Genomic DNA, 12,619 nt, shown 5'->3' on the forward strand with positions numbered 1-12,619 from the left:
AGGTTATTACTTATATTGTTATTAGTAGCAGGTTATTACTTATATTTTTACTCACTAGCCTCATCACACGCGCTCTACATGAGCAATGAGGCTCTTTTTTTATTTATTTATTTTGAGTTTAATGTAATTTTCAATTTGAATTTATCTACGGTTAAGGAATTTTTAAGAAACTAAAATTTATGATTTAAAATAAAATAAGGTGAAAACACCATTTTGGTCCGCATATTTTGGGGTCACAATCAATTTAGTCCCTATATTTTGGTAGCAGTCAATTTGGTCTCTCTTATTTTCAATTTGCAGTCAATTTAGTTCTTACCATTAACTCACTAACGAAAAATGTCTCGGTACAAATAGTTTGCACTGTTGGCATATCTAATATTAGAATATTAAATAAAATACAAACTTCTAATATTAGATATGCCAACAATGCAAATCGTTTGCCATGTAGGTATTTTTCATTAAAGAGTTAACGGTAAGGACCAAATTGACTGCAAATTGAAAATAATAGGGACTAAATCGCTGCTACCAAAATGTAGGGACCAAATTGACTATGACCCCAAAATGTAGGAACTAAAATGGTGTTTTTGCCATGAAATAAACTGGGTTTAGTGTATGCTAGTTTTTAGGGAAAAAAATGTATTAAACGAGAGAGATATATTTAAATGAGAAATACTATAAATAGAGTGTGCTAATTTTTAGGAAAAAAGTTTCTCTAATAGTTTTTGAATTTTTTTGAATTACAATTTTAACCCCTTTTTTTTTCTTTTTCTTTTTTTAAGAATAAGGATTATTTAGAAGTATTTTTGACATTTTTTAAAACCATAACTAACTTTCTAAATCTTTTAATACACAGAGATAATACAAATTTAAATCTGGTCTTCATTATTTCATCAAAAAAAAAAATCTTGTCTACATTACACTAGTCTACATTCTGCGGTTTGGCTTTGCTCTACACTAAAAAGCAGAATCTTATTTTTGGTGTCAACTTCACAATTGATCCATGACTACCATTATGTGTGAACATCTATCCAAACTTACGCAAATCTTCGTAGTACTTGTCAAACCACTGTTTTGTTATCTTGGCTTGTTTTAGTCGCTGGTCGATCAGCCAATCTGGGTCGTCTTTACTTGAAACCAATATATCAATGCTATGAGAACCTGCAGAAATCAACTTTATATTAGTAAAGTTGTTCTTCAATAAAGGCCAGCAAATTAAAGATAATTATTTTGATATTTTTTGGGTTCACAAAAATCCAATGGAACTAAAATGACAATGACAATTTGACATTCGTACACATTATTCCTTTCACATTTTAAATATAGCCGTTGCGTATGAAATTGTGAATGTAATGTGTTCGGAGTGTATATTATGAATTTTCACCATTTTTTGTAGTCAAGGCAACGAGGGTGTCTGATATGTCTTCCAATATCCTGAAATAAGAACATATTAAATCATTCTAACTAAATAAAAGGAACAATATTTTTGCCCCCCCAAAAAAAAATAAAAATCTAGATTATATATTTTAGAAAAGTTACCCTGCACTACTATATGGGTCACGGAGGCCATTGGTGAAGATGATGTTGCTACCAAACTTGTGGAGAACCCTTTTTATATGCTGCAATTTTTACATTGAGAAAAAAAAAATAAAAAAAAAATAATGTACATCATTTTTAAATCACTTACACAGACAGAGAGAGAGAGAGAGAGAGAGAGAGAGAGAGAAGCCATACTTCACCACCATAATAAGTTGTGAGCCAATGAGGCGCAGGTTCGACTCCAAATTTGTCCACGCAGTAGTCCTTATAATCTTTGTAATCATATGATATTTCAGGAAACATGGTTTCATTTGGGCCACATCCAATTATCGTAACCTCTTCACTACATGTCTACAAAGGCCAAGGAGAGAGGTCTAATCAAAATAAAGTTCTGTAATTGTTGAAGCTGTGTGAATTCCATGATTTAATTTTGTAAATTAAAATGACTATATAATTAAGAAAAAGATAATTGATAAAAATTTCATATGCATTACCTGCCAGTCCCAACCATCCAAAATTTCTGATGAAATGATTTCACCTAAATCATAGCACTTTTTACTTTCCCCGTAATAAGCAACAACTCCTGAGAAAATTCGGCCAAGAATGTCGGTTCCATTAGCTCCTCCGTCAATACCTCTGCAGAGAGTGTCCACTGGATAGTCTGGAGGACTATCATATTGAGCCACGAATGTATACAGAGTGTTCAAGTAATCTGTTAACTCGGATGCCTTCTTCAATGGCCTAATGGGGGAAAAAATGTTAATAGGACAAAGAAAGAGCTATATAGTTGAAAACTGTGTAAGATGAATGTAACAACATAATTGTATATTATGAATGTACCAACATACATAATTGTATAATATGAATGTACCAACATACATAATTGTTCATTATGAATGTACCAATATACATAATTGTATGTGATGAATGTATTATGGATAATGCAGGAGGCTAGTTGGAGCTGCTAATATAATTGTATAAGATGAATGTACCAACATACATAATTATATGTGATGAATGTATTTTGGATAATGCAGGAGGCTAATTGGAGCTGCTAATATAATTGTATAAGATGAACGTACCAACATTTTCCTTGGAAAAACAAAAATACAGTCCAATGAGTCACCATACATTGTAATTTAAAGTTAACAAAGAAATGGGATATGGAGACAATGAAGAACTCAATATTATTACTTGCAAGTTTTGAATTTCTTGCTGAGTTCGGAAAGGCCATTGGGTTTTGCTGCAACCCTATCAATCTCAGACCATGAACTCTTTACGGTTTCATAGCAGCTCCAACTAGCCTCCTGCATTATCCATAATACAAAGCTTCAAATTTTCAATTGTTACAAGTGAGGGAGGGGAGATTTGAACCATAGTTCTATTTATAAAAGAGATCAGACTATGTCACTGAGCTATAAGCTTCGTGACACTAAGTTAACCCTTTACTAAATATAAGGTATGGTTCAAAGTAAATAGAGTATAAACTATTGATTTTAACCTGAAAGTCCTAGGTAACAACAACAAAATATGAATTTGGTGGCACAAGGTAATCGAAGTAAAGAATGGGTGCTGAAGAGGCCAATGCCCCCATTGCAATATGTGGATACTTCAGGCGGAACCATGTTGCAAGTTCTGTTGAGAAAAAAAAAAAAAAGTGGAAAACAATAGGAAGTGAGATTAATATATGAAGTTTATAGTTTGAGTGGGATTTAATTTTTTATATTCATAAGACTTACCTCCACTATAAGATCCTCCAGCTACTAAAACTGGAGAGGAGTCGGCTGATAAATTTTTCTTCAAGCTTACAATTAATTCTGCATAATCTGCTAGAACTTGATTTGAGTTAAAGTAGCCGCGAATGGTAGCATTTTTCAATGCTCCTTCTCTTGTAAATCCATGTGGGATTGACTGTCCATAGAAGCGATGCTGCACGAAAAATAGTTAGGATGAACAACTTTAGAATATATTTCTTTCATGATGCCACCAGTTTGTTCCAATAAAGGTTAAACAAAAAGGAAAACAATTTGAAGGTCAATAAATGAACAATGTTAAATTTATATATAATTAATCAATTACCAACAGTAGTGGAATCGTATATTTAATGTAGTGAATCTAGTGATTGAACCAAGTAAAGATAGAAATTCAATCTCTATGCTATATAGGCTTGTAGCAATCTTGTTATTCCCATATCGAGTAAACATTGATCAGTAATTAACTTTTAAGAACATAATTTATTCTAAATCCAAGATTATCCGAGCTTGTAAAATATTTTAGCAATTATATTAAAGCTTGTTACAGTATAGTCTTTTGTTCTGGAATAAGAAATTTGTGTTCGAGTTCCATATTATTGTATATTCATATCTTATAGTATGTATCAAAACAATATATTACAATACAATTGGATATTCTAAGAGTCATTCTAGTAATCTTATTATTCTTGAAGCAATTTTAATTTCTCATAAATTATATAAATATGTATAACTACTATATATACATATATATATATATATATTTTTTTTTCAATTCATATCAGAACATTTTCTTATTCGGTATGCAAAGAATGAGGTTATTTATTTATTTTCAATTCAAAATGTAGATATAAAAAGGATTTTTTTTTTTGTGATGTGACCATAATTTTCTTTGTTTTAGAGACATTAAGAAGCAAATCAATGAGGTATTTATTTATTTTTAAGAAATTTTATACACACACAAAACCATATATATCAAGCATGGTTTTAAAAACTGGATCGGACCGGCCGGTCCGACCGGTTCAACCGGGAACCGGCATCAAATCCGGTCCGGTTATGATAAAAAACCGGAAATAGCTTAAAACCCGGTAAACAGTAATAACCGGCCGGTTCAATCTGAGAACCGAAAAAACCGGAGGTCGAACCGGTTTTGCTGTGGTGGTCTGTCCTCTCGCTCTCACGTTACAGTTTCAGTCATTACCGGCCTAAATAAAATTCAATCGGAATGTATTTCTCACTCTCTCAAAGAAAAACCAGTACTGCTTCTCAAAAAAAAAAAAAAAAAAACCAGTACAAGTTCACCTAAAATACTACTAATATAAAGGAAATGCACGCATAAACCTGTACAGGTACGCCGTACGCCTAAAAAACCAAGTGAATGGAGGCCAAAAATTGTTCAGGAGAAAAAAACTCATGAATATTGCTCAAGAAATGCTGAAGTTTCAGGCGAAAACTTCCTTATTTCTCATGAGGAAGACAAACTGACAAAGCAGAGAGAGTGGGGAAAACGAAAAGACGAAAAGAAAGATAGGAAAAAAGAAAGAGAGAAGTCAAAAAGACAAAGAGACAGAGAGAGGGAGAGAATATTGAAGAGGGAGATCTGGAAATGAGACTTTAGCAAAAAGTGGAATAGGAAAGAAACTTTTTAAGTCCAGAGAGATGTTTGAAAGTTTGAATAAATGTGTGGTGGGTGTGAAATGGACGTGTGAGTGTAGGATAGGTGGGAAAAAAGTATCATGTGGGTAAATATATTGTTACCTATTGGTGACTTTCTTTTGGTTATTTGACAAATTAAAAAATAACTAAAAATGTTTGGTAATTGTTACAATTTACCTTTTTATGATTTTTTTTTTTGGTTGAATTTTGTTAAGTGGTGTCCAAAAGTTGGTAACTTAATATTTAATGTTTTACTATTATTAAATTTTTTAGTTAAAATGACTAGTTATAAAATTATTTATTTATTTTATAATTAATAATTATTTATTTATTATTTATGACATCATCGGTTCGACCACCGGTCGGACCATAAAACCAGTAAACACCCTCTATTTCGGTTTTTTCACCGTACCGGTTTTTAAAACCATGGTTATATACACAATTATTGTGATCTCAATTAAGAAACAAGATTTTGAAACAAAACTTGCCCCATTTGAAGGCAAAAAGTCGAAAACCACAAAACCCCTAAAAAAAAATATCTAGCAACAAAAAAAATAACCAGTTGATAAACCCTGACAAAATATATTAGACCCTCTTCCAAAACCCCAACAACTGAAGTAAACACACAAAAAAAATGTGGCGCACCATTGACGCACAGCTAAGAGCCGCGCGTCTCTTCCCTTCTCTCTTCTCATCTTCTTCACAATCACAACCTCTTCACTTCTCACTCAAACCCATCCGTACATTCCTCACCACTAACCCAAAACCTCGCCACACTCTCTACTTAGCCCCCAAAACCCTAAACCTCCGCACCATTTTCTTCACCGCCACCACCACCGCCACCGACTCGATTTCTTGCGCTGCAAGTCTGACTGTGGTACGGTGCGTTTCGTCGTTCTCTCCTGCGGGTTCATTGGACTGGAACGAGCCCGTTTCGTGCTCCGAGGTCGGCGAGGGCAACGGCGACGATGACAACCTTGACGAAGACAACAAACCTTGTATTCCTGTTCGCGCTTATTTCTTCTCTACTAGGTTTGCATTTTGACCTATTTTTAGGAACGTTTCTGAAAGTGTTCAATTTCGTACGTGAAATGAAACCATCGATTGTGTTATAATTAGGCCGGGAATTTTTTTAAAATGGTTCAATTTGCATGTTGAAACTTCAAAAAAAAAAAAAAAATTGAGTGATTTCCGAAATTGGCATAATTGATAAGTTCAAGAACCAAAATACTTAATTGGGTCTTTTTTTTTTTTTTTTTCAATGGAAGGAGCAGTGCCTAAAACATAGGAAGTGGAAAACAAAGAGTGCTTGCATAATTGAAGTTTACTTATCTTTATTTGAATTTTCTGGTTAATTCATTTGTTTATTTATTTTTGGTATAGTGTGGACTTGAGAAGCTTAGTGGAACAGAATAGACAAAATTTTATCCCGCCAACGTCTCGTATGACTAATTATGTTGTTCTTAAGTTTGGCAATCTTTCTGAGATCAATGTAAGATCTTTTTAATTTTTTATTGATTTTTTGTGCCGTTAATGTGTTCATGTTTTGCATCTTAACTATATATATAGCATTTGCTTGTGTAATGCAATTAACTTGACTGTATTGCTGAGGAGGGTTCTCTACTTCAGGGTTTGGGTGCGTCCTTAAGCGGAAGTAACTGCTGTTACATGGTAGTTTTTCAGTATGGCTCCATCGTCTTGTTTAATGTCCGTGAACACGAGGTTGATGGGTATCTGAAAATTGTACAAAAACATGCTACAGGATTACTACCTGAAATGAGAAAGGATGGTAAGATCTTATATCCAGAATATCTTCAATTGAATATACCCTCCACCCCTTTTTATGGGGAAGAAGGTGTCATTTGAGCTAAAACGTACTGGCTCTTTGATTGAATATGAATTTATTGGGTTATCTTTTGTAAATATGTTTGAATCATTACAAGGAAACCTTTGTGAGGAATTTCCTGCATTGCAGTTAGCTTTTCATTGTCAAGCCAGAATGCAAAGAAGTATTAATGATCAAAAAGCTAAAACTTCTGACTTTTAGCATCCTCCTGCCTTGCAACCTTATAGCATTTGCCCTTCTTTGTTTCAAAAACTTATCTTTGTATTTGTTTCTATTAAGTTTTGGCAAAATCTGCACTTATAGTTTTCCTGGAAAATCCATTCTGGACATAACCAAGGTTTTGTTAGAAGGGAGAAATGAATGAAGGATAGGACGCAAATGGGCCTTCCCAAGATTTTGAGTGGCTGATTTGCGCGCTCACACACACACATATATATTAGAACTTAAAAAGGTTTCTGTTAATGACACATTTACGTAGTTGTGTTGTTATTCTTTTTTTTTTTTTTTTGGGAGGGGGGGGGGAATCTGTTACGCTTCTTTTATACTCTGCTTCTTTCATACTCCTCATTTATAAGTTAATGATCTCCCTACTTATTCCAAAAAAAAAAAAAAAAAGAGTCAACGATATCCCTTTGAAATAGCATGATTATTATCAGTGAGTTTAGATAATAGATAACTTTTTTCTTTGGTCGATTTCTTTCATATCCTTGTATCAGGACTGACATATAAATAAGCTTACTCAGTAGAAACAATTATGCGACGGCCCTGCTGGAAAAGTTTTTGTTTTTATTTTTATTTTTATAAGTAATAGTGCTTATTGAAAATAAAAAGAAGAGTAAATGAACCCAAGTACACGGACAGTGTACTATGGATAAAAAATTCAATCAAAATGACATAGATCTCGAAATTCATTTAGAGAAGACAACAAATGGCCACTTAAGGCAGCTAGCCAATCAAACATGGTATGAAGAAGATGCATTTTTAGTGCCACAGACAAATGCTTAGCCCCATCAAAATTACAATGGCTCCTCTCCCTCCAAATATTCTGCATCACACTATAAGGCATGGCTCCTCATACTTAAAACCTAAAACTTCAACAAAAGCACCCCTTCCAGCATTCCAACAACTCCACTTCCTTGGCATGACCTATTGCACTCCAAACGGACAGAATACCAGGTCCTGATGGGCAACTTCACTTATCTTTAAGTTTAATTTAAAGCTTAGTAAGTCATTTCATTTATTTTTTTCAGGTAGCTCAAATTGTTGATATTTATGGTTTGATAATTATCCTCTTAAATCTTCTCCTGTTGTTACCAACTTTCTTTGCTTGAGCGTTGTTATATTCTTTGCCTCTAATGAATAAGAAATGCTGAAGATCTTATATGTTTGGATTCTTTTTTAATTACAAAGTTGCATACACATCCTGTGGGTCCTTGCCCTCCATATGTTCTTGGGAGAGGAGGAAGTGCCAATTGAGCTAGAGCCCATTGACATATTTGGAGTTTTTAATATCTGAATCTGAATTTTTTCAATACTCCAGAGTATGAGGTGAGGGAGAAGGCATCATTGAACACGTGGATGCAAGGTGGATTAGATTACATTATGTTGCAGTACCTGAGTACTGATGGGATCCGTACTATTGGTAGTGTTCTTGGCCAAAGTATTGCTCTTGATTACTACGTGCGCCAGGTATGTTCCATGACAATGCAGTAATGTATTAAAAAAATAATAATAATAAAATAAAGACTTCTATGACAATGTAGAAGTTTTTATGTTGTGAAGGTAAGCGTGTTCATAACTCTTTTTCTTCTCATAGGTTGATGGAATGGTTGCAGAATTTACTGATATAAATCGTGAGATGGAAACAACTGGAAAGTTCAAAATGAAGAGGAAAAAACTTTTTCAGTTAGTGGGAAAGGCAAATTCTAATCTTGCTGATGTGATTCTTAAGCTTGGGCTTTTTGAGAGGTAACAGTGTTAAGTTTAGTGGCTTGCATTAAATGAATTGTTTATGATGGTTCACCAGCCTATATAAGATTACTTTCTCAATACTTTTCCCCAAAAAGAAAATGGGAATTAAAGCTTCAAGAACTGTCTTTACAGTATTCTCATGAAACTGGGAGTCCTGTATGAGTAACAAGAAAAATGTTAATGAAATTGAAGATTAACCTCTGTTCGCTAGTTCTTTCTGTTTGCTTGTAGCAGGAAAGCATTAATCCCAGTGGTAATGTTAGGTTTTGTTAGAGTTTCTTTATTTGTTGTGCTTTTGTTATTTTCTAATAGAAATTTTTTTGTGGAATCATTCTTGTTTTCTTCCCCTCCATATAGTGTATTACCTAGGTTATTGTCTTCGTCTTCAAGGTTGGGAAACATGTTTTATCCTAAATGCATCTGTAGTATACCCAATTTGACAAAACTGTATCCATGTTAGTATCGATTATTTTAGTCTTCTCCAATTTATTTGTTTATTTAGTTTTTTCTATATTTCTTATTCAATTAAATTTTAATTTAAAATATTTAATGCATTTCCATAATTTTCTTTTACCGATTGTTTCACTGCTCTGACTATTGAGCTGGAAAGCAATTTTAATTACTATTTTGATCTTTACCCTGGATGTTGGTAGCACTTGGCTTAATTGAACAGCATGAGGATGATGCTAATTTCAAATACTCAGTTCAGTTTCTTTGATAATGATCCGTCTCAACTTTCTAATCATACTTAGAGCAGAGCACTCACACCAGTGTTTGCAAAATAGCATAAGGGTACAATGTACACATTCAGCTGTAAGAGCAACCACATCAGTTCATGCATTATACACACCTATTTTTACATTTAAAACCTACTTTTTCTATTTTACACATCCACTTTTACAAAACACCCACATCAGTTTATCTATTCTATCCCTTCTTTTATTTAAATAATCAATTTTATCCATTTTTTTATTATTTATCTCAACTACCACTTTACATACACGCGGTCTCTCTCTCTCTACTCATTTTTTCTGATTGCTTGCTCTCTCTCTATACCCATCTCCATACCCACACATCACTCTCCCTCACAGCTCCAATCTCACCCATCTCCATACCCACAACCCATCTCCATACCCACACATCAACTCTCCCTCAGCTCCGATTTCACCCATCTCCATACCTACACATCACTCTCCCTCACAGCTCCGGTCTCACCCATCTTCATACCCACAACCCATCTCCATACACACACATCAACTCTCTCTCAGCTCCGATCTCTCCCATCTCCATACCCACACATCAACTCTTCCTGTCAGCTCCAATCTCACTTAGCTCTGACCCACACATCAACGAGCTCCGATCTCACCTAGCTTCGATCCACACATCAATGAGCTCTGATCTCACCTAGCTCCGATCCACACATCAACGAGCTCCGATCATTCCAGTCAAGCTACGATCAGGCTCCGATTTGTCTCTTTGTTGTTTGTCTGTGTGGGTTTGTTTGTGTGTGGGTGTGTTTGTGTATCTCTTGTGTTTTTTTTTTTTTTTTTTTTTTTGAGCAAGTGAATCTCTGTGTTGATTTGTCTGTGTGGATGTGTTTGTGTGTGGGTGTGTTTGTGTGCATCTGAGGAAAAGGAAGAAGATGAGAAGTGGAGAGTTTGTTGAGCACGGAGAAGAGAGAGAAAAAAAGGAGTGAACAGAAATTAATAAAATAATCTTTACACGAGCTATAGTAACCGTGTAAAATTACACGGTTACTGTAGCTCGTGTAAAGATATACACATTTTTAGAAGCACTGATGTAGTGCATTTTTTAGGCAAAATGTGTAAAAATGGGATCTTTTTCTATTTTACATGATTTTGTCAGTGGATGCTCTAATTGTGTAAAATAGAAAATTGCTACAGTGACCATGTAAATATACACGGTTACTATCTTGTATTCTTCCATCTCATTTAAGATTTATATTTTGTTTGCTATGCATGCTCGGTTTTACTAAAGCAAACTTTACTGATTTTTACAGATCAGACATTGCCTGGAAGGATGCAAAATATGCTCAAATATGGGAATATCTCAGAGATGAATTTGAATTGACTCAGAGATTCGCTAGTCTTGATTTCAAGTTGAAGTTTGTGGAGGTGAAATTTCTCTTTTCTGAACTTATCGTATATCATCTGAATGAATTTAATGTTTCAATTGATGTGCATGCTGTGGTGACATCTTGTTTTCTCTTTACAGCACAATATCCGCTTTCTTCAGGAAATTCTACAGAATAGGAAATCAGATTTTCTGGAGTGGCTCATTATTGCACTGATAGGTGCCGAAATACTTTTATCTGTTTATGACATTGTCCACAGGTCAGCACTTAATCTTTAGGACTAATTTCTGTTGGAGTCTTGCAACAATCACCAAATGTTACTTCAAAAATTTGGCACAAAAACAAGAGTGAAATATTCGGTGAAATTTTTTCGGTGGGTGTAGTTAAACGTTCCATTTCCGTTGATGCACAAAGCCAGAACTAATGCATTGTTCGGTTCATTGTTACTTTGCAATGCATCATACTATTTACTAGTCCATTTTGTAATTTGTATATAAATATTTGAACTGTATTGATAATTATAATACTATTCTTCTGAATCATATGTATGTAGTGTTACTGTTAATCATGATTTGGAAGAATTATTACCTCATAATCTAGTTTTATACACACATTCTAATCTTTCCTGCACAATGTCTCCATTTTAAACTCTGCATGTAATTTCTATGGGGATTGCAAAGCATAAAAAATTTAACAAGAAACTTAAAAACATAACAAATAAGGTACAGAACTAAAAGGGAAGCAATTGGCGATTGTGGAACCTGGTAATGGTAAGTTTTTATAATTCAGAATGTATAGTGCAAGTAATGGTAAGTTTTTGTAGTTCAGAACCTGGTACAAAACTTACCATTACAATTAGGGTGGTAATGGTAAGTTTTTATAATTCAGAACGTATAGTGCAAGTATTCCACAATTTAAGAGTGTACTTCTGCAATTAACTAAAAAGAGAAAAAAAAGACAGCGTGTTATGCCTTCGATCACCAAATTCCACATGCAACGTTCTACACTAACTTTTATTATGTTTTGTGCTTTGATGAGTTTTTTTCATTAACTTATTTTGTTTATTTTGTGAATTATGTAAAAAATAAAATTGTAAAATTTTATTTTTAAAAGAATTGATGTTTTGAAAAACTATCCAAGGATGAAAATAGAGACATCCAATGGGATGGGAGCTGAGCACTTTTCAACAATATCCGGAGCAAGTTTGGCAACCGGTTATAAGATAGCTCTTGGCTTAAATTATCTATTGTTTTAGGTCTTATACTACTTTTTGTCTCAATTCAATTTTAAATAATCTAACTTTTTGTCTTGTATTATGCAAAGATATTCTCGAAAATAAGCAATTATCTTTTTTTTTTTTTTTTTTTTTTACATTAAATACTCAAAAATCAAAATGGGACCTCTGCAAAAGCTACCTAATTTATATTCCAGTACTGCCACCTTCAAATCCAACGGAACATTGAACAATATTTTTTTTATGCCCACTGCATATTGATGACTTAAGAATGATGCATGTGTGACAAAACAGAAAAATCACCGGGGAAAGACAGAGCACTCTATTTTTTGCTAAAAAATAAGAGATGGAGTGCATTTTCCGGTGGCAATCTTTTTTGGTTTTTATTTTTTAATTCGATAGAATTTTAATTTATGTTGTTTGCTCTAGTATAATTTTTCCTTATAATCAAACTAAATACCAATTGATTTTTGGCCTAAGTTGGATTCAAACTCTAAATATTTTATTTAATGACAATAGACTTTATCAGT

The 12,619-nt window shown here is 33.7% G+C and overlaps 2 protein-coding genes across 2 annotated transcripts; one reads left to right on the forward strand and one right to left on the reverse strand.

The window, feature by feature from the left end:
* Positions 1-856: 856 nt before the first annotated feature.
* On the reverse strand, positions 857-2,849 carry LOC136061201 (uncharacterized). Its single transcript, XM_065767582.1, has 6 exons — positions 2,731-2,849; positions 2,031-2,277; positions 1,732-1,887; positions 1,537-1,616; positions 1,382-1,431; positions 857-1,158 (listed from the first exon to the last, which is right to left on the reverse strand). Exons 1-6 carry the CDS (start codon positions 2,847-2,849, stop codon positions 1,025-1,027), a joined length of 786 nt encoding a protein of 261 aa, XP_065623654.1. The 3' UTR covers positions 857-1,024.
* A 2,645-nt stretch (positions 2,850-5,494) lies between these two features.
* On the forward strand, positions 5,495-11,397 carry LOC112017543 (protein RETARDED ROOT GROWTH-LIKE). Its single transcript, XM_024050007.2, has 7 exons — positions 5,495-5,975; positions 6,327-6,435; positions 6,573-6,732; positions 8,330-8,478; positions 8,606-8,757; positions 10,781-10,895; positions 10,996-11,397. Exons 1-7 carry the CDS (start codon positions 5,578-5,580, stop codon positions 11,131-11,133), a joined length of 1,221 nt encoding a protein of 406 aa, XP_023905775.1. The 5' UTR covers positions 5,495-5,577; the 3' UTR covers positions 11,134-11,397.
* Positions 11,398-12,619: the final 1,222 nt, after the last annotated feature.

The sequence above is a fragment of the Quercus suber genome, unplaced genomic scaffold, assembly GCF_002906115.3.
Source record: "Quercus suber isolate HL8 unplaced genomic scaffold, Cork oak 2.0 scaffold_825, whole genome shotgun sequence".
Classification (NCBI taxonomy): Eukaryota; Viridiplantae; Streptophyta; class Magnoliopsida; order Fagales; family Fagaceae; genus Quercus; species Quercus suber.